This window comes from Melopsittacus undulatus, chromosome 20 (assembly GCF_012275295.1).
Source record: "Melopsittacus undulatus isolate bMelUnd1 chromosome 20, bMelUnd1.mat.Z, whole genome shotgun sequence".
NCBI lineage: Eukaryota > Metazoa > Chordata > Aves > Psittaciformes > Psittaculidae > Melopsittacus > Melopsittacus undulatus.
Window position 1 is genome coordinate 124,782 of NC_047546.1, and position 20,862 is coordinate 145,643.

General features: G+C 66.1%; 4 protein-coding genes across 4 annotated transcripts; 2 read left to right on the plus strand and 2 right to left on the minus strand.

Annotated features, from left to right (window-relative positions):
* The first annotated feature begins 112 nt into the window (after positions 1–112).
* On the plus strand, positions 113–3,776 carry IL6R (interleukin 6 receptor). Its single transcript, XM_034071279.1, has 10 exons — positions 113–270; positions 1,349–1,582; positions 1,661–1,784; positions 1,887–2,071; positions 2,143–2,303; positions 2,750–2,894; positions 2,977–3,020; positions 3,135–3,213; positions 3,360–3,468; positions 3,556–3,776. The coding sequence occupies exons 1-10, from the start codon at positions 171–173 to the stop codon at positions 3,728–3,730; spliced, it is 1,356 nt and encodes a 451-aa protein (XP_033927170.1). The 5' UTR covers positions 113–170; the 3' UTR covers positions 3,731–3,776.
* A 1,086-nt stretch (positions 3,777–4,862) lies between these two features.
* On the minus strand, positions 4,863–8,221 carry SHE (Src homology 2 domain containing E). The gene is made up of 6 exons (XM_034071280.1): positions 7,777–8,221; positions 7,140–7,266; positions 6,418–6,717; positions 5,721–5,871; positions 5,523–5,642; positions 4,863–5,268 (listed from the first exon to the last, which is right to left on the minus strand). The coding sequence occupies exons 1-6, from the start codon at positions 8,143–8,145 to the stop codon at positions 5,082–5,084; spliced, it is 1,254 nt and encodes a 417-aa protein (XP_033927171.1). The 5' UTR covers positions 8,146–8,221; the 3' UTR covers positions 4,863–5,081.
* Positions 8,222–10,658: 2,437 nt separating this feature from the next.
* UBE2Q1 (ubiquitin conjugating enzyme E2 Q1) lies at positions 10,659–17,876 on the minus strand. Its single transcript, XM_034071304.1, has 14 exons — positions 17,858–17,876; positions 17,318–17,700; positions 16,771–16,875; positions 16,033–16,137; positions 15,414–15,464; positions 13,567–13,707; positions 13,218–13,302; positions 12,865–12,925; positions 12,297–12,387; positions 12,140–12,198; positions 11,900–11,948; positions 11,691–11,786; positions 11,538–11,604; positions 10,659–11,072 (listed from the first exon to the last, which is right to left on the minus strand). The coding sequence occupies exons 1-14, from the start codon at positions 17,874–17,876 to the stop codon at positions 11,041–11,043; spliced, it is 1,344 nt and encodes a 447-aa protein (XP_033927195.1). The 3' UTR covers positions 10,659–11,040.
* Positions 17,877–18,122: 246 nt separating this feature from the next.
* On the plus strand, positions 18,123–20,712 carry CHRNB2 (cholinergic receptor nicotinic beta 2 subunit). The gene is made up of 6 exons (XM_034071337.1): positions 18,123–18,255; positions 18,387–18,532; positions 18,696–18,740; positions 19,125–19,234; positions 19,304–20,264; positions 20,489–20,712. Exons 1-6 carry the CDS (start codon positions 18,213–18,215, stop codon positions 20,657–20,659), a joined length of 1,476 nt encoding a protein of 491 aa, XP_033927228.1. The 5' UTR covers positions 18,123–18,212; the 3' UTR covers positions 20,660–20,712.
* Positions 20,713–20,862: the final 150 nt, after the last annotated feature.

Consider the following 20,862-nt stretch of genomic DNA (forward strand, 5'->3'; position numbering starts at 1 on the left):
CGGGGGGGGGGGGGGGGGGGGGACGGGTACCGAGCGGCCGCAGGTGCGGGCACCGGACGGGGGGGGGGCGGGAGCTGCTTCCCCCCTCCCCTCCCCCGGTGCTGGCCCCGCCCCCCCGGGCGCACGTGCTGGGGCCGCCCCCGTTCCCCGTCCCGGTCCCAGCTCCGCCGATGTCCGGTTGTCCGGAGCCGCTCTTCTTCCTCCTCCTCCTCCTCCTCCTCCTCCTCCTCCTCGCTGCCGCCGCCCCCCCCCGGCCCTGCGGCCCCTTGGGTGAGTGCGAGCGGGGCACGGAGCAGGGGACACCCCCAGGAACATCCCACCCCCCCCCCCGGCAGGGCTCGACCGTCACCGGTACCGGAGCAGGCGGAGATCAGCACCGGGGGTCGGGCTGGGTGCTGGGGGGTGTCTGGTGCTGGGGGGGGTACCGGAGGGTGCTGGGGGGTGCTGGGTGCTAGGGGGGTGTCTGGTGCTGGGGGTGCTGGGTGCTAGGAGGGCTGTCTGGTGCTGGGGGGTGCTGAGTGCTAGGGGGATGTGTGGTGCTGGGGGTACCGGAGGGTGCTGGGGGGGGTGCTGGGTGCTAGGGGGGTGTCTGGTGCTGGGGGTGCTGGGTGCTAGGAGGGGTGTCTGGTGCTGGGGGTGCTGGGTGCTAGGAGGGGTGTCTGGTGCTGGGTGCTGGGGGTGCTGGGGGGTACCAGAGGGTACTGGAGGGTGCTGGGTACTGGAGGGTGCTGGTGGTTACTGGGTGCCCAGAGCGTTCCCGGCAGCAGGAACACCAGTTCCATGCTGGTTCTTGACCTTTGCAGCAGGAGCCGGGAGCGCTGCCCCAGGCGGCCTCCCCTGGCCCCGGACCAGCTCCGGCCTCTGGCCTGGTGCCACCGGCAGCCGGGGCCGCTTTAACCCCCCCCCCCGCCGGAACCGGTACCCCCGGAACCGCCGCTCCCAGCCCCGGCTCTCCCGGTGCTCCCTTCCCAGCACCACCAGTCTGGGTCCCAGCACCTGATGCTGGGAGGGGGGGTCCCGTGTACCGAGGGGGGTCCCACATTGCGCAGCTCGATGGGGAATCGCTGACGAAGCAGGAGCCGCTCGGAGCCTCCTGCAAATATTGACTCTGAGCAGCGGCGCTCGGGGAGCAGGAACCGGGGGGGGAACGGGAGCAGGAACCGGGGGGGGGGACGGGAACGGGAACCGGGGGGGGGGACGGGAACGGGAACCGGGGGGGGACGGGAACGGGAACGGGAGCAGGAACCGGGGGGGGACGGGAACGGGAGCAGGAACCGGGGGGGGACGGGAACGGGAACGGGAACGCGCTGCCGGCTCCGTCCCCATTGCCCGGCCGCTGTCCCCGCAGGTCTGTCCCAGGACACGGTTCTGGCCCGGCCCGGAGCCAACATCACCCTGCGGTGCTGGGACCAGGCCCCAGCCAACATCACCGTGTCCTGGAGGGCAGAGCACCGGGGCCGCAGACAGCGGCTGCCGTCGGGGAACGCGCTGCCCCTGCACTGCCTGCGCCCCGACGACAGCGGCACCTACGGCTGCTTCGTGGGCAGCCGGCGCCTGCGCTCGCTGCGGCTGCTGGTGCAAGGTGGGTCCGCGGTGGGGCAGGGGGGGGTCTGCAGCACTGTCCCCTATGGGGCTCCCCCAGCGCCTCCCTGCTTTGCAGACCCCCCCGAGCCCCCCCGTGTGTCCTGCTCCCGGCGCAGCCACGACCACGATGTGCTCTGTGAGTGGGCACTGCGGGAGAAACCAGCACCGGGGACGAGGGCGATGCTGTGGGTGAAGCAGAGGTGAGGGGTACCCCAAGCACCCACACCGGAGCCCCCAGAGCGGCGGCTTCAGGGGGGTCTGCCCCATAGGAGCCACAGCCCCACTGAGGCCCAGCCCCACAGGTTCACAGCCGGCAACGCCACGGAGCAGCGGTGCCGCTTCTTCTCCAAGGCACTGAAGTTCGTGTGCCGGGTCAAGGTTCCCCATGGTGCCGATGACACCAAACCCTTCCTGGTGTCTGCATGTGTCAGCAATGGCGCTGGCAGCGCAGCCGGCGAGGACAAGATCATCACCCTCAATGGTGTCTGTGAGTGCCGCTCCTGATGGGGATGGGGTTGGCCAAGCAGTGCCAGGACCTGACCGACCCCTGCCCCGCAGTGAGGCCTGACCCCCCCCTCAATGTGACGGTGACGGCGCTGGAGGGGGCACCGCAGCGGCTGCGGGTGAACTGGTCCTACCCCTCATCCTGGGACCACCGCTTCTACTGGCTCCGCTTCCAGGTCCGCTACCGGCCTGAGCCTGCTCACACCTTCAGCGAGGTGAGACCCTGGCCCATGGCCCCAGCCCCATGACCCCAGCCCCATGGCCCCAGCCCCATGCTGCCCATGTCCCCAGCCCCATAGCATCCATGTCCCCAGCCCCATACCATCCATGTCCCCAGCCCCATGCCATCCATGTCCCCAGCCCCATGCCGTCCATGTCCCCAGCCCCATGCTGCCCATGTCCCCAGCCCCATGCTGCCCATGTCCCCAGCCCCATGCTGCCCATGACCCCAGCCCCATGCTGCCCATGTCCCCAGCCCCATGCTGCCCATGTCCTCAGCCCCATGCCATCTGTGTCCCCAGCCCCATGCTGCCCATGTCCCCAGCCCCATGCTGCCCATGTCCCCAGCCCCATGCTGCCCATGTCCCCAGCCCCATAGCATCCATGTCCCCAGCCCCATGCTGCCCATGTCCCCAGCCCCATGCCACCCTTGGCCCCCCAGGTTGACCAAGTGACAACAACATGGTTGGACATCCACGACGCATGGCGGGGCCTGCGGCACGTGGTGCAGGTGCGGGCACAGGAGGAGTTTGGCCACGGGGCATGGAGCGAGTGGAGCCGGGAGGCAGTGGGCACCCCATGGACAGGTAGGAGGGGGGGACGTGTGGCCCTGAGCCTGGGGGCTCAGCACAGGGTCTCCCTGTCACATCCTCCCCCATCACTTTGCAGACCCCAAGGACCTTGCCTCTGAAATGGGATTGCTCAGCTCCCAGGTAGGGCTGAGCCCCAGGGGCTCTTAGCTGGGTCTTGTGTCCCTGTGTGGGACAAAGGGACACTGGTGGGGGGGCTTCCCCATCCCATAATACCCCCCTTGCCTTCCCTTGCAGTTCCCCATGGAGGATGGCACCTATGGGCTCACACTGCCCCCCGAGCTCTTTGTGGAAGATGATGCTGGTGGCACTGGTGGTGAGGAGGAGGCCCTGGGGGGGCAGTGGGGCAGCAGTGGGGCAGCAGTGGGGGGGCAGTGGGGTAGCAGTGGGGCAGCCGTGGGGCGGCTGTGACCCCCGGGTCCCTGATCCCACACTGAGCACATCCCCTCCTCTGTGCCCCAGGGCCCATCATGGAAGCCAGTGCCCACCCCATAGCATCACCTTACCCCTTCCTGGCAGTGGGGGGGAGCCTGCTCCTGGCCATTGCCCTCTGCATTGGCATCGTGCTGAGGTGAGTGGGGGGGGGCACAATGTGATCCAGGGATGGGGGCTCCACTTTACCCCCCCCCCAACCTGGGTCCTCTGTTCCCTCCCGCAGGTACCGGCAGCTCTGGCGGAGGGGGGGGTGGGGGGGGGCGAAGCCGGAGGGGGAGGGGCAGCATGGGCTGGTAGCCCTGGGCTCCCCCCAGCCCCTGCTCCATGACCCCCCCTGCTCCTCGGGCCATGGGGGGCTCCATGTCACCAGCTTGGACTACTTCTTCTCAGGGCAGTAGTTGGGGTCTGGAGGAGCCATTGGGGACTGCAGGTTGGGTTGGGGGATCCCTGGTCCTGGGGGGTCCTGGGGGGTCCTGGGAGGTCCTGGGGGGTCCTGGGGCTCAGGATGTGGCCCTGGGAGCAGCGTGTGACCCCCCCCCTGCTACCCGGAGATGCTGTGTCCCCAGGTCCCATGGATGGGAGAGGAGATGGGGGGGGAGATCTGCACCCTCCCTATAGAGACCAATGGGGTGGGGGGGGCCAAGCTGTGTCCCATGGGCAGCTCTGGGGCCGCAGCCAAGCTGGGGCGGCTGCACTGGAGCGTGGGAGCTGGGCTGGGCTGTGCCCACAGGGATGGGGCTGGGGGGGCACTGGGGGGGGCACTGGGAGGGTCTGGCTGGATCAGCCCCATCCCATGGGCCCCATGGGGGGAAATGGGGCAAAACGTGTCTCAAATAAATGCCTTTGGTTTGTAATGGAGCAGGTGCATTGGGGGGGTCACTGCAGCCGGGGGGGGACTGAGGGGAGTTTGGGCTGTTCCCCCCTCCCAGTCGAGGCCAAGCACCCCTCATCCATCCCCATGTGCTTTGCTGTGCACCCCAAACCAGTGGCCATGTTGTGCCCCCCCCGTGCCACCAAGCGCCTCCCAGGCTGTGCCCCCCCCAGGCTGGGTTGTATGGGCCCAAGGGAGCTGCAGCTGCACCCAGGCAGGAAACCACAGCACAAGGGGGGGGGGGGCCTGGGCCCCCCGAGGACACCACGTCCAGCCCCACTCTATAAATAGCCTGGCAGGATGCAGATGGGGGGGGGGGGGGGGGTCCCAAAACTGCTGCCCCCCAAACCCAGGGTGGGTTCTGCTCACACCAATGGGGCTGTTCCTGTCTCCTGCCCTCCCAACCAACCTGGTGCCTATGGGGAGGGGTGAGGGGTCTGAGTCTGGGGCAGCCCCCCCAGCCCTGAACCCTGCTCCACAGCTGCCCCACTGGGGCCCAGCAGGGAGAGGGTTGGTTCCTGTTTCACCCTCCGTCAGCACACACAGGGAGGGCACTGCCCATCCTGGCCCCTCGGGCCCCATCCTCATGCCCCATCCCCATCCCCATCCCATCCCCATCCCATTCCCATCCCATCCCCTGCATCCCCCGTCCACCCTCCTCTCAGCCAACACGTTTATTTCATCACTCATTACACGGCCTCGCCTCCCTGCGCCCCTCACCGCGGCCTCGGGTCTGCTCCGGTGCGGGGGGGGCAGGATCCGTCCCGGTGCGAGCAGAGCACAGGATCCGGTGCCCAGCAGCAGGACGGGGTTGGGGGGTCCCCTGCAGCCCCTGCCCCACACCGCAGGGCTGTAGGGGGGGGGGGGCATTAGCGGTGCTAATGCAGCTTGCAGTGCACGGGGTGCAGCAGGGCCATGTGCTCGGCCCCCTTGAACGGCAGCTTCTCGGTGGAGTAGTGATGCACAACCTCAGGGATGCTGGAGAAGCCGCCGCTGCTCTGGCTGAGCGTGTACTTGTTGTCCTTGGTCTGGGCAACGATGATGTGGACGCAGCCCTGGCTGGTCCTGGGGGCCGGTGTGGGGCGTCAGAGCCGTCCCCGTCCCCCCCCACCCGGCGCCCGCCCCCCCCACGGCCGCATCCACCCCTGTTTGTTCCCGTCCCGCTCCGATTGTTTCGGCTCCAGGGGCTCCGCTTCCTCAGGAAGGAAACGGCACCGGCGCTGCCGACAATGCGCAGGGGAGGGGGGGATCCGCCAGCACCAGCCCCCCCAGTCCCAGTGCGGCTGCTCCCATCCCATCACTGCGGCTCCGACACTCACTTGAGCGCTATGGAGTACTTGCCGCTGCCGCTCTCGCTGGTGCGCACCAGGAACCCGGCCTCCCGGCACGCCTGTAACCGGCTCTCGGCCTCTGCCCTGGTGATGGCTCCGTGGTACCACCTGCGGGGGATGCTGAGCGGGGGCAGAGCCGCAGGGACCCCCCCCCCGAGCCCTTCCCGTTTCCTGCCCTGCACTCACGGCTGCTTCTCCAGCGCCAGGGCCGGGTCCACCCTCTCCCCTTCGCTGTGCTCAGGCCCCGTCGGCTTCAGCATCTTGGGGGTCCAGCTCTTCTGGCGGAGGTGCTGCCGCGGAGCCTCCTCCTTGGGCCGCTCCGAGCTCTCGAACTGGACTGAGGGGGTGACAATGGGATGAGGGTTTGACAGGCACTGACACCTCCATCCCCACCTCCAGCCCTGGCCCCAACCAGAGCACTGCACCCCGAGTGAGCAGGGACACCTCCAGCTACAGCAGGATGCTCCAGTCCCTGTGTCCAACCTGGCCTTGAGCACTGCCAGGGATGGGGCAGCCACAGCTGCTCTGGGCACCCTGTGCCAGCGCCTCAGCACCCTCCCAGGGAACAGCTTCTGCCTAAGAGCTCAGCTCAGTCTCTCCTCTTTTAGTGCAAAATCACCTCCCATTGCCCTATCACTACAGGCCCTACTAAAAAGCTGGTCCCCATCCCTGTCCTCAGCCCTCATCCTCATCCCCATCCCTGCCCCAGCCCTCTCCTCATCCTCGTCCCTCTCCCCATCCTCATCCCTGTCTTCAGCCCTCTCCCCATCCCCATCCCTGTCCCCAGGCCTCTCCCCATCCCCATCCCTGTCCCCAGCCCTCTCCTCATCCTTGTCCCCATCCTCATCCCCATCCTCATCCCTCTCCCCATCCCTGTCCTTACCTGACAGTGCTTTGACGATCTGCTCCTTCTTCCACTCCCAGGGCTGCTCATACTCCCCCTCCGGCCGCTCATCGTTTTCAGGCAGTCTCCCGTCCCCAGCCCTGGGCCTGCGCTCGGGGGTGCCCCCGGTCACCCCGTCCCCAGGCTCATAGGGGGTATCATAGAGCTGCGGCCCCTTGCCCACCGCCTCCTTGCCCCCCGGCCACTTGGCCGGCTCCAGCTTGCCCCCCCCCTCCCCAGGCTCGTCCAGCAGCAGGATGGCTTTGACCAAGGGGTCCTTGGAGCCCCGACGGCGGATTTCTGTGGGTCAGAGGGACTGTGGGTCAGGGAAGGGCTGCGACACCCACTGCTGCCACCCCAGAACCTGCCCCTGGGGGGGACATGCGCCCCATGGTACGGATACCCCACTGGGAGGTGCTGGAGGAGAACAGGGTCCATCCTCATGGCTGTTACCACACCACAGGAGGGGTCTATGGCAGCAGGATGCTACACCCCACACTGCAGCTCAGCCCCACAGGAGGCTCTGCAGCCCCCGGCCCCCCACTTCACCCCATGGCGCCAGGCTCTGCCAAATGGCCCCGGCTGCCCCACATGGAAAATAACCATCAGCAGCAAAGCTTTTATTTCCAGCTTCCGGCCAAGTCAGTTCCTGTTGTTGTGGCTGAGCTGGGCAGGCGCCACGGTTGGGGGTCACTGCTTGGGGGGCACCACACAGCACGTACCTGTGATCATCTGCTGTGCATCATAGGGCTCCATGTACCCGTCGTTCTCCCCCAGGCGCTCGGCGTCCCGCTGGCCCTTGGTGCGCTTGGCATCATAGGGATCCGCATAGTCCTCCAGGATGATGACCTGGGGATGGGATGGGCAGCACCAGCCATTGGGGGCTATGGGGATCACCACCGGTGGGGATGGCACCGGTGCAGAGCCGCTCAGGATGGGGACAGGGACAGTGGGGTCCCATGGCAGCCCTATGGGGTAGATGGAGCCGTGCCACAGCTCCAGGGGAGGGAGCAGCGCCCGACCCTGTGCACCCTGGAAGTGGGGAGAAACCTGGGGGGGGGGGAGTGCTCGGGGACTCTTTGGGTGACCCTCCCCCCCCCCCCCCCATCCCAGTGCTCTGTGGAGGGGGGGGGGGTAAAGTCCAGAGCAGCTTTATGTAAGCCTCTGTTTAAGCAGAGCCGGGTCAGGGCTCGCTGGCACCCGAGGGCTCTGCGCTCCCTGCTGCCGAAGGATGAAGGCAGCTTTGATGGGGACTTGAAGGCAGCGCGATGAAAGGCAGGGCTGAGCCGTGCTAATGAGGCTCTGCTGCTGCCCACAGCGGTCACAGCCCCCCCAGCGCCCCCCCAATCCCCTCCTCACCGTCTCCGTCCTGGGGGTCCTGCCCTTGTCCTGCTCGGCTGCGGGGGGGGGGCCGGGATGCCCCTTCCCGTTCCTCTCGGGGGCCTCCACCTTGATGAGCCGGTTGATGTATGTGCCGCAGGGTTTGGGGGGCCCCTCGGGTGCCCCCCCCTCCACTCGGCAGTTCTTCCGCATCTTCCCGGTGGCAGCTTGGAGCAGACCCTGGAGGTTGTCCCGGGACAGCCGCCCCCCCCCCGGCCCTGCCCGGCCCCCCCCCAGCTCAGCGCCCGAGTTCTTGCGGCTCTTGCCGAGGCTGCCGCTGCTCGGCCGGGTCCGCTCCGAAACCGTCTTCAGGTTGGAGGGGAACTCCTTGAACCACTTGGCTGCCATGGGGCCGATGTGGGGCCGGGAACCGCGGCCCCCCCCCCCCGCGGCGCTCCCACACCCCCCGGCCGCCCCACCGGCTCCGGGCCGGCTCAGCCGGGGGGCTCGGGGCAGCCCCGCTCCCCCCAGCCCTGGCAGCGGGACCCTCGGGGGCCTGGGGCCAGCCCGGGACTTGGGGGGGGCCGGGGGGGGCCGGGGGGCTCCAGGCGGGGCGGCCGCTGGGACCCCAGCGGTGCCGCTCCCCGGGACGGGGTCCGTGGCACACGGAGGCTCTCGGGGGTCGGGGTCTGCGCTGCCGAGGGGGGTCCTGCTCCGGGGTCTCTATCACCTGAACGGGGCCCGGGCGCAGCTTCGAGCTCCGGCCGGGATGCGGGTGCGGGTCAGGCCGGCCCGGGGGGCCCCATGCGGCGGCGGCGGCGGCGGCTGGACGGGACGGGACGGGGCTGGAGGGGGCGGTGGGGCCGGAGCTCCCCGCCCAGATCCGGAGGGGGCGGCCCCGGGGGCCGGAGCCGCTGCGGCCCCGGCTGCAGTGGGATGTGCGGTCAGGGGTGCCCAGGGCCGGGGCCTCCGTCCGGCGGCGGACGGGACATGGGGGGGCTTGAACCCGCACCCCGGGCCCAGCACGGAGCAAGTGGAGCCCCCGGAGCTCCCTGCATGGACCCTGCTGCCCATCCAGGGTGAGGAGCTCGGAGGGGGAGAGTCACTGACCCTCCTGCAGCCCCGAGGGGAAGGAGCAGGTCGGGGGATGCTCCCCAGGCCCCAGGATGGGGCTGCTCTGGTTCGGGGCAGGCCACGGCTCTTCCAGGGAACGACCCCAAGGAGCCGCCGGCTCCGACCCACGGCAGGGTCCTGGCAGCCCCCGACAACCGGTCCCAGCAGTGTCCCCTTCCCAGGGAGGCGCCGGCAGCACCGGAGGAAGCGGTGCCGGTTCCTTCCCTTCCTCTGGCACAGTTCAATCCCCCCCATCCCTGCCGGGGCCCCTCCAGCGGCACAGGCACCACCGGCTGGTGGCTCCGTGCACCCGCTGGGGGTCTATCCCCATCCACATCCCCCGCAGCTCCACGGGGCTGAGCCCGGAGCAGGATGGAGCCCGCAGCAGGATGGAGCCCGCAGCAGGATGGAGCCCGGCGGGGGGCGGCTGCGGACAGACGGACGGGCAGACACAGACGGACGGGAGGACACAGACGGACGGGAGGACACAGACGGACGGGCGGACACGGACGGACGGGAGGACACAGACGGACGGGCGGACACAGACGGACGGGCGGACACAGACGGACGGGCGGACACAGACGGACGGGAGGACACAGACGGACGGGCGGACACAGACGGACGGGAGGACACAGACGGACGGGCGGACACAGACGGACGGGCGGACACAGACGGACGGGAGGACACAGACGGACGGGCGGACACGGACGGACAGACGGACGGGAGGACACAGACGGACGGGCGGACACAGACGGACGGGCGGACGCCGCCAGACGGCGGCTCGAGCGGTTCCTGCCTGGATGCGGCCTCGGCCCCAGCCCTGCCGCCCAGCACCCCCTTTGAGAGCCGCATTAACCCCCCCCCGACGGGAGGTTCCCTGTGCTCGCTGAGCTGCTCCGGAGCAGCCCAAGGACCACGTCGGGGGTGCAGAAGCAGGAGCCGAGGTCGGGCAGAGCAGCCCCCGGTCCCAAACCCTCCGGTCCTGCAGCACAGGGCTTAAAACCAGCGGCAGGCAAGGCCGGAGCCCAGCGGCCCCCGTTAATCCCTCGCCTCCAGCTCCTCCTTGCAAAGCTGGGAGCAGCTGCGGGAGCCGATAACGGCAGCTTCTGAAGCCCTTTGATTCGGTCCCGGATTTGCTTCAAACACTGAATTAACACCGATGGCCTCACATTGACACTGATGAGTCAGCTCTGCCTCCAGCTGAGGACACGGCCCCACACCCACAGCTCCTTCAGCAGGCTCAGCACAGAGCAGGGGGATGCGAGCAAGGAACAGGGCCAGAGGCATCGGGGCAGGGTTTGAGCAGCACATCCCCCGGTCCTACAGAGCTGAGGGGGGCAGAACCCCCAGCCCAGCCCAGCCCAGCCCAGCCCAACCCAGCCCAGCCCAGCCCAGCCCAGCCCAGCCCAGCCCAACCCAGCCCAGCCCAGCCCAGCCCAGCCCAACCCAGCCCAATCCAACCCAACCCAACCCAGCCCCGTGCTGCAGGGACGAGAGCAGCAAACCCTGCTCCTGTTCATGTAGGGCACAGGGGCTGCAGCTCCAGGCCGGCCCCAGGGAAGCCTCTGCTCAGCCTCCCACTGCTTGGCAAGGCAGGAAAGGGAGAAGCTTGGAGGGGCAAAGCCCTCACCCACAGCAGGAGCCACGAACACCTTCAGCCCTTGCAGAGGACAAGGGAAGGGGACAGAACCCTCCTCCCCTGGTACCTAAAGGGTTTTCTTCCTCCAAGGCTGCTGGGTGCTGTGGCCACCACCCCAAGGCACCGAGTGCTCCTGTGCCCAAGGAAAGACACGAGTGAGACCAGGAGCTTCAAATTAACAAACTGTAACTTTTCTCCAAAGATACATTTTCCATCCACATCCATCATACACTGTAACCAAAAAAAGCAGTGTACATAAGAAAATAAATTAAATCCAATAGCATAGGGAAGGAGGATGCTCAAGACTGGAGCAGAGTCGAAAGGTTCCAGCGATACAAGAGGCTCAGGAAGTTGGTCTGGAAACAAGAATTGCTGCTAGCCAGGGTCCAGCAAGTGGTGTCGCTCAGTCCCAACTGCTTACAACAGTTTTATTTAGAGTTTTTAACCAGCCATTATTGTCCTGCAACAGGCAGAGCTAGTACAGCCCAGGAGAAAGCATTGAGATCCTAGTAGAGCATCCGGAGGATGAGGTTGGTCCTGCAGTATCCATGCTAGCCATCCTCCTTGGGCGGTGTGTACCAGCCTGAAAGGAGAGAGATCCATGAGGGGCACTGGGAACAGGAGGGGATGCAGGGCTGGGAGCAGCAGCACAACCACAGAGTCCTGCTGCATGTCCCAGAGGACATAGAGGAGGATGCTCCAACCCCTGTGTCCAACCTGGCCTTGAGCACTGCCAGGGATGGGGCAGCCACAGCTTCTCTGGGCACCCTGTGCCAGAGCCTCAGCACCCTCACAGGGAACAGCTTCTGCCTCAGAGCTCAGCTCAGTCTCCTCTAGGGCAGGTTCAAGCCATTCCCCTTGGCCTGTCCCTACAGGCCCTTGTCCCAAGCCCCTCTCCAGGTTTCCTGCAGCCCCTTTAGGCACTGGAGCTGCTCTGAGGCTTGCCCCGAGCACAGCAGAGGGGCAGGATCCCCTCCATGACTGCTGCCCAGCCAAGGGGAGCCTGGCTTAGCAAGGAGAAACGCACACTCCATCCCTCAGCCCTTACCATTCTTCTCATGGATCTGAACCAGGGACTTGTAGGACTGCTGGGCTCTGGTCAGGCTGTACTGGTTCTGCAAGGGAAGCCAGGGTGCCCATCAGTGTGGCTCCACACTGCTCCCAGCCATGCCTCAAGCCCCGTGCACTGAGCAAGCCCTACCTTATTGGCTCCAAACTGCACTCGTGCCTTCCCCTTCACCAGGGTCGCACTGATCTGCATGATCACCGACTCGATGGAGTAGGCGCTGCTCCAGCCCTGCCAGACAGAGCACGGTGAGGGCAGCACAGGGCCCTGCTGCTCCTCCAGGGACCATACACCCATACACCAAGCATACACCCATACACCAAGCCCAGCCCAGGGGTACCCACCTGCTTCGTAAGTAGCTCCATGCAGATGGCACCACCACCCAGGACATACCTTGGGGGAGGAAGGAGGCAAAGTCAGGGCAGAGACAGACACCTCAGCTGGAGACACACAGGGAAGGGAAAGCCCCATCCCTGCCTCCCCAGGAACCACTGCCAGGGAGACTATGGGGCTGTGAGCACTGAAGCTCAGCAGGGAGCAGCACTGGGAGCATATGGAGCAGGGAGAGGGGAGCAGATACTTACCCCCCTGACAGCACTGGGGACACGACCCTTACGAAGGGTGGATCGAAAGGGAAGTTATCCTGGAACAAAGAGAGAAGCCACAGAAGAGCATTGAGGAACATTGGCTGAGGACCCACTGAGCCCAAAGCGGCTCCAGGAGGGCAGAGCCAGGCCTTACTTTAAAGGAGAAGTTGAGGAGGATGAAATCTGCTCCTTCTTTCTCTTTGAGGATCTGGAGATCGTTGTGCAAAGCGCTGTCCTCATCAACCCTGGCAAGGAGGGGCCAGAGCTGAGGCAGGGCCATGCACCCGGCTCCTCTGCACTCACTGCCTCCGGCCCCAGCACTACCATACCTGGATGGCCTGAGCCTGGGGCAGCGACAGCATGAGCTGTGAGCACTGTGCTCCTGCCTCACAGAGACCATCAACCCTGTGTGCATGCTGCCAGCTTAAATATAAAGCCTGCCTGGCCCAAGCAAAGGCAGCACTGGTGTCTGCAGTGTGAGAGCTCAGGGTTTGGCTGATGCACCTCTTCCAGGGCTCTAGGAACAGCACACACACCTGCAGAGCCCTCAGATCACCTCCCCTTTCTCTGCAGGTGTTCCTTGCTTTGGGATGTGCAGCCAGGCAGCAAGCTGCCCAAGAGAGAGGCTAACCCACGGTGCTGCCCTGCTCCCTTCCCCTCTGGCTCACAGGGATGCTCTGGTCCCACCCCACAGTTGCATGACCCCAACCAATGGCACCTACTTCAGGAGTTTGACGTTCCAATCGTACAGGCTGTCGTTCACTAGTTCAACTGCATAGTATCCTGCAGGGCAGAGCAGGGCTGTCACTGTGGGCAGAGCCACCACCAGCTCCCAACACCCCTGGGGCTGCAGCACAACCTCAGCCTGGCAGAGCCCCCCCCAAGCAGCATTTATCCACAAGGACATTCCTGAGGGCAGCAGTTTGCCCAAGTCCTTGGCCATAGGAAAGCAGGGGAAGCACCATCCCCTTGGGGTCAATGCCCCCAGCACTGCCCCCTCAGAGCCCCTGCAGCAGCTCAAGGCCCTGGGGATGAGCAGGAGCAGCCCCAGCCCAGATCCCCCCTTGGCACTCACCGCCCTTGAAACTTGGTGATCGGTAAATATCCCTGAGCTCCTTCATCAGCCGGTCGGTGGCCTGCACAGACCCAGACACTGCACCCTGGGGGGGGGATGGCACCGTTACCCTGCCCCAGCCACAGCCTCAGCCCCCCTGCTGTGCCCACCTCTCACCCCATAGATGCCACCCCAGGCAGCAGGAACCTCAGTGCCCCTGCAGCTGCACCCTCAGCTGGGAGCACGAGGCACCGGTGAGCTCCATGGTGCTGAGCCCCTGCACCAGCCCCATGGCTCGGCAGCACCGGGACCCACCGTGACCCCCGTGCTGCACCAGGGCAGCCCCACACACCCACCATGGGACACGTACATTTAAGTAATCTTGCCTCTGATTCTTTTTGATTTTCTCTAGGATGGCCAAGTTCTCTTTGCCGATTCCTTCATCCTCCATCTTCCTCCCATCCGCAGGCTCCTCCTCCTTCATCTCATAGTGGTCCAAGTCCTCGGAGTCCTGCAAGGGGAGGAGGCTCTAACCTGGCTCTGCTCCTGCCTGAACCAGGGAGTGTTCCCACTCCAGCTCAGTGCCTGATCCAAGGCACCAAGAGGATGGAGGACACAAGGCTGAGCCTTGCTCAGGATGGGCACTGGGCTCCTGTTGCCCTCCCATAGCCAAGCCAGCAGAGCAGCACACGTCCCCTTCCCCAACTGCACTGGGCTCACAGCTCTTTGGGTCTCCCTGGATGCTTCCAGGTGGACTCTTCCCTGTCAAGCCTCAGGCCTCTTTACAAATAGCCCCTAATGTGACACATGCTCCCCACGGAGCTCCATGGAAGCACAAAGAGCTCCATGGCTCTGGACACTGCCCTGTGCTGCTCCCTCTCCACAACCAAACCCCAGCATCAGCAGCATGAGGGCTGCCCCCCCCCGTTCCCATTCAGTGGGGCAGGGCCTCCCCCCCTCTAAAAGAGGGGATGGTTCAGAGCAGGGAGGCTCTTTGCAGAGCAGCTCAATGCAGCAGCCCCAGTGACCTCCCCAGGCCCAGTGTGGCTCTGCCCACACAGGCACTGGGGCTGGAGCCCATCCAGTCCAACCCACCACTCCTCAGACCCACATGTGCAAGACCCCAGGAGCCATCCCAAGCACTCACAGCAACAGGAGGCACTGCAGGATCCCTCCCTGTGCACTGTGTGAGCACAGGGCTCCCTACCTGAGGCTGCCAGCAAGGAGCTGTGGGTCACACAGCCCCAGCAGTGTTCAAAGCCTCTGGACAAGGCTTGGCTGGGGCCTCTCCAGCCCTGGTGCTGCTCTTGGGGAGGAGCAGCAGTTTTGGGAGGGCCTGGGACACTTTTAGCCTGTGACACAGCAAGAGGTCCTGCCTTGAACCCCTCCAGTGCATTAACCTGCATAGAGCATCCTGCAGTGGGGCCTGGCTCTGCTGCTCTGCTCTCTTCCCCCAGCACAGCCCCACAGAGCCAAAGCTCTGCCCCAACCCCTTGGCCCTGCACCACGATGCACAGCAGAGAGCAGGAGGGGGAAGCCCACAGGAACATGAGGACAAACCCCAGGCTGGGATGTGCTGGTCCCAGTTTAAGACTCCTCATTTTGTGTGAGGAGCCTGGCAAAACTGGCCTGGATTTCACAGCAGGGTGTGGGGCTGCCCCAGGCCCTGCAGGGCCCCTCAGCCCCAGCACCAGTGTGTGAGCCAGCACCAAACATCACCATGGAGACTGCCACGATCCCACCCACAAACCAAACCACCCGAGGCTGTGGGCTCCGCAGGAGGATGCTCAGAGCCTGCAGTGCCTCTGCCTGCAGCCCAACCCTCCTCATCCTCACTGGGGAGCCCCCAGTACCCTCTGCCTGCAGCCCAACCCTCCTCATCCTCACTGGGGAGCCCCCAGTACCCTCTGCCTGCAGCCCAACCCTCCTCATCCTCACTGGGGAGCCCCCAGTACCCTCTGCCTGCAGCCCAACCCTCCTCATCCTTACTGGGGAGCCCCAGTGCCTCTGCCTGCAGCCCAACCCTCCTCATCCTCACTGGGGAGCCCAGCCCCTGGCTATGAACACAGGGTCCCATGCATGGCTCAGGAGCAGCAATGCACTGAGCCCAGTCCTGAGCCTTCGAGGCTCTTTCCAGGCATAGTCCCTGTGCCTCACACCTTGCTGCAGGCAGCTCCCCAGGCCCAGCTCTCCGGTGGATGCCAAGGGGGCACTTACCTCTGGCATCTCTTCATCTTCCTCCTCAGAGGACACCTCTTCCTGTGTGCTCTGCAGGACAAAAGGCCAGAGATGGAGACGGGACCAGGGCAATGGGTTTAAACTGAACCAGGGCAAGTTCAGCTTGGACCTAAGGCAGAAGCTCTTCCCTGTGAGGGGGCTGAGCCACTGGCACAGGGTGCCCAGACAGGATGTAAATGCTCCATCCCTGGCAGTGCTCAAGGCCAGGTTAAAGGGGGCCTTGGGTGACCTGGTCTGGTGGGAGGTGTCCCTGTCCATGGCAGGGGTTGGAACTGGATGATCTTAAGGTCCTTTCCAGCCCAAACCATTCTATGACTCCATGATTGCTCTGTCAGGCTCCTGAGGCAGCATTCCTGCATTCCCAGGCTCTCCCAAGGCAAGGTGACCGGCCACTTCCACACAGAACCATATTACAAGCAGACTGAAGCCAAAAGCCTCCCCAGGAAGCTGTGCAGGAGCAGTTCAGCAGCTCCAAGGACCAGCAGAGCAGGTTGGCATCTCCCAGGACAGGTATCCAGGCCAGGGAGAGGATATCAACCCCTCACCTGTCCCATTCCTCCTCCAGGGCTTGAAGCAGGCTCCTTGCTGAGGCACTGACCTGTTCTGCTGGCAGAGGCTGGTCCAGCATCTCCACATCAGGATGCTGGGGGAGGTTGTAGAGTTTGCACAGGTCCGAGATGATTCGTTTCAGGTGCTGCAGGAGCTGTGCAGAGAGCAGACAAGGGTCAGAGGTGTGCAGAGACCCAACCCCAACCAAGCCCTCAGTGCTGCAATGTCCTCCCTGCAAACAAGGGAGCACAGGCCCAGGGGCTGCCCTGCTCCAAGCTCGGGAATCAGCCCCAGCATCCAAAACAAGAGCTGCTCATCCCAAAGTTAGAATCACAGAATGGCTTAGGTTGGAAAGGACCTGAAGCTCATCCAGTTCCAACCCTGCACTAAACCAGGTCACCTATGGCTCTGTCCAACCTGGCCTTGAACACTACCAGGGATGGAGCATTCACAACTCCCTGTGTAACCCATTCCTGTGCCTCAGCACCTCACAGGGAACAGCTTCTGCCTTATCTCCAACCTGACATCCCCTGGTTCACTCTGAACCCATCACCCCTTGTCCTGGGGCTCTGATCCGAGCCCCTCTCCAGCATCCCTGGAGCCCCTCCAGACACTGGGAGCTGCCCTGAGGCCGTCCCAGAGCCTTCTCTCCTCCAGCCTGACCAGCCCCAGTGCTCTCAGCCGGCTCCATATGGAGCTGCTCCAGCCCCAGAGCATCCCTATGGCTCCGGTCCTTTGGCTGCTCCCCCCCAGCCCCCCGGCAGTGCCGCAGGTGCCCCCCCCTCACCAGGGTGTCTCCTCTCCGGACCTCCACCAGCCTCTCCAGGACAGCAGCCAGGTTGGGATCGTCGGACTCCACGGACCAGATGGGGGGCACGGACGGGTACGACTCCTGCGGGGGGAACAGAGGTGCTTGGGGTATGGAGCAGGGGCACCGGGACATGGAGCAGCAGCACCGGAGCACCGAGCGGCAGCACCGGGACACCGAGCGGCAGCACCGGAGCACCGAGCAGCGTTACCGGAGCACCGAGCAGCGTTACCGGAGCACCGAGCAGCGTTACCGGAGCACCGAGCAGCGTTACCGGCGCACCGAGCAGCGTTACCGGAGCACCGAGCAGCGTTACCGGCGCACCGACCAGCGTTACCGGCGCACCGACCAGCGTTACCGGCGCACCGAGCAGCGTTACCGGCGCACCGAGCAGCGTTACCGGAGCACCGAGCAGCGTTACCGGAGCACCGAGCAGCGTTACCGGAGCACCGAGCAGCGTTACCGGAGCACCGAGCAGCGTTACCGGCGCACCGAGCAGCGTTACCGGCGCAGGCCCTGCCCTCACCGTGATGTTGCAGTGGATGCGCACGGGCGCCGGTCCCGTCTCTCCGGGCACGAACTCGCAGCTGATCTCGTCGGGACATGCGCTGCCGATGCGGAAGCGTTCGTGGCCCCGGTGGAAGATGGACTCGAGCAGGCGCAGCTCCCTCCTCAGGAGCCGGGCCCCGCCCCCTCCCGGCGCCGCCGCCGCCGCCCCCGCCGCCTCCGCCGGCCCCGCCCGCTGCATCCTCCCATGGAGGGCCCCGCTCCGCCGCCGCGGCCGCCGCAAGATGGCGGCGGGACGGCCCCGCTCCGCCGGAAGCGCCCCCGCCCGCCGATAACGGAAGGGGCGAGGCCGCAACCGCCGGAAGCGTCCGCGCACCGGGCCGGAAGTGACGCGAGGAGGCGCTGCGGAGCTGGGGAGGGCGGGGCCAGATCCGTTAACCACGCCCCCTATGTGACCACGCCCCCCATCGCTAGCCACGCCCCCGGGTTGCGGGGGGGGGGGGGGTCCTGAGGTGCGGGGTTCCCGGGGTGACTCCACCCCCCGGTTAACCACGCCCACATGTGACCACGCCCCTCATCGCTAGCCACGCCCCCGGGTTGCGGGGGGGGTCCTGAGGTCCGGGGTGACCCCAACCCCCCCCCCCCCCCGCGTGGGCTGCTCCGTGGGGCTCCGCCCCCCCCCCCCCCCCGCGCTGTTCCGGCCGCTGCCGGTGCCCCCCCCGGGTGGGCCGCCCCAACCCCGGCAGCTCCGCCCCCCCCCCTCCCGCGCTGTTCCGGCCGCTGCCGGTGCCCCCCCCGCGGGGCCGGTGACGGCTGCGGAGCTCCGGGCACCGCCTCCCCCCGGGGCCGCCCCCCCCGGGCCCCGCCGGCTCCAGCACCGCGGAGAGCGCGGCAGCACCGGGGACAGCGGCTCCATGGAGCTGCTCCGTGTCCTCTGCGTCCTCACCGCCCTCCACCGTGAGTACCGGGGATGGGGGGGGGGGGGCACCGGGTCCCATCCACAGAGCGGCCGGTACCGAGCGCACGCACCCGGTACCGGATCCCTCCCGTTCCCTGCCCCGGTCTCAGCCGCTCCCCCCCCCCCGCAGGGGGCCTGGGCACGGACACGGAGGAGCGGCTGGTGCAGTACCTGCTGGACCCGGCCCGGTACAACAAACTGATCCGACCGGCGACCAACGGCTCCGAGCTGGTCACCGTGCAGCTGATGGTGTCACTGGCGCAGCTCATCAGTGTGGTGAGTGGGGGGCTCGGAGCCCGTGCCCCCCGTCCCCCCCGTGCCCCCCGTGCCCCCCGTCCCCCCCGTGCCCCCCGTCCCCCCCGTGCCCCCCGTGCCCCCCGTGCCCCCCATCCCCATCCCCAGCACCAGCATCACGGCTGCTCCGTCTCTCTCCCCACAGCACGAACGGGAGCAGATCATGACCACCAACGTGTGGCTGACACAGGTGGGAGCCCTGGACCCTGCGCCGGGACCCAAACCCATCCTGCCCAGCACCCCCCCCCCATTCACCCTGTGCCAGAACCCCAAACTCATCCTGCCCAGCACCCCCCCCCCCCATTCACCCTGTGCCAGAACCAAACTCATCCTGCCCAGCACCCCCCATTCACCCTGTGCCAGAACCCCAAATTCATCCTGCCCAGGACCCCCCCATTCACCCTGTACCAGAACCCCAAATTCATCCTGCCCAGGACCCCCCATTCACCCTTCCCTGAGTCCCCTTATACCCTCCTGGGAGGGACCCCCATGCCCACCCTGCGCTGGGACACCCCCTGCCCCTGCTCTGGCCCCATGGCCGGGACCCCTGTCCCCATGAGCCTGTGGGTCTCAGGAGTGGGAGGACTACAGGCTGACCTGGAAACCAGAGGACTTTGACAACATGAAGAAGATCCGTCTGCCCTCCAAGCACATCTGGCTGCCGGACGTGGTGCTGTACAACAAGTAAGTGCCTTCATCCCAACCCCATCTGTGGGGCAGGGTAAGGTCTAACAGCGCCTCCCTCCTCACCAGCGCCGACGGCATGTACGAGGTGTCCTTCTACTCCAACGCGGTCATCTCCTACGACGGCAGCATCTTCTGGCTACCCCCGGCCATCTACAAGAGCGCCTGTAAGATCGAGGTGAAGCACTTCCCCTTCGACCAGCAGAACTGCACCATGAAGTTCCGCTCCTGGACCTACGACCGCACGGAGATAGACCTGGTGCTGAAGAGCGAGGTGGCCAGTCTGGATGACTTCACCCCCAGCGGCGAGTGGGACATCGTGGCGCTGCCAGGCCGGCGCAATGAGAACCCCGAGGACTCCACCTACGTGGACATCACCTACGACTTCATCATCCGGCGCAAGCCGCTGTTCTACACCATCAACCTCATCATCCCCTGCATCCTCATCACCTCCTTGGCCATCCTGGTCTTCTACCTCCCGTCCGACTGCGGCGAGAAGATGACTCTGTGCATCTCGGTCCTGCTGGCGCTCACCGTCTTCCTGCTGCTCATCTCCAAGATCGTGCCTCCCACCTCGCTGGACGTGCCGCTGGTGGGCAAGTACCTCATGTTCACCATGGTGCTGGTGACCTTCTCCATCGTCACCAGCGTCTGCGTCCTCAACGTGCACCACCGCTCGCCCACCACGCACACGATGCCCCCCTGGGTCCGCAGCCTCTTCCTGCGCAAGCTGCCGGCTCTGCTCTTCATGAAGCAGCCGCGCCAGAACTGTGCCCGGCAGCGCCTGCGCCAGCGCCGGCACGGGCAGGACCGCGCCGGCACCGGCACCGCCACCCTGTTCCTGCGGACTGGTGCCAGGGCCTGCACCTGCTATGCCAATCCCGGTGCCACCAAAGCCGATGGTCTCAATGGGTACCGGGAGCAGCAGGGGCAGGCGGCAGCATCCGGCTGTGCCTGTGGGCTGGAGGAGGCTGTGGATGGTGTGCGCTTCATTGCTGACCACATGCGCAGTGAGGACGATGACCAGAGCGTGAGTTGTGGCACAGGGTTGGGGGTGAGGGCAGGGCTATGGGGTGCAGGCAGGGCTATGGGGTGCGGGCAGGGTTGGGGGTGCAGGGCTGGGGGTGCAGGCAGGGCTGGGGGTGCAGGCAGGGCTATGGGGTGCAAGCAGGGCTATGGGGTGCAGGCAGGGCTATGGGGTGCGGGCAGGGCTGGGGGGTGCCGGCCTGATCCGGCCCCGTGCGCCCCATGCAGGTGAGTGAGGACTGGAAGTACGTGGCCATGGTCATCGACCGCCTCTTCCTCTGGATCTTCGTCTTCGTCTGCGTCTTCGGCACGGTCGGGATGTTCCTGCAGCCGCTGTTCCAGAACTACACCACCAACTCCCTGCTCCAGGGGGGCCAGGGCCCCCCCACCTCCAAATAGCACCGGGACCATGGTCCTGGAGCCGCTGCAGACCAATAAACACTCACACAGGATGGGGATGGCTCCGTTTGGTGTCACTGCATCCCATGGGGAGCAGGATGCGGTCAGGGCTCCGGCACCTCCAGCTCCCCATGGCCAAGGTGAGAGGTGCCAGGGAACAGCAGGACCCCAAGTGCTGCGGGAGGGAGCACAGGAACCGGCCC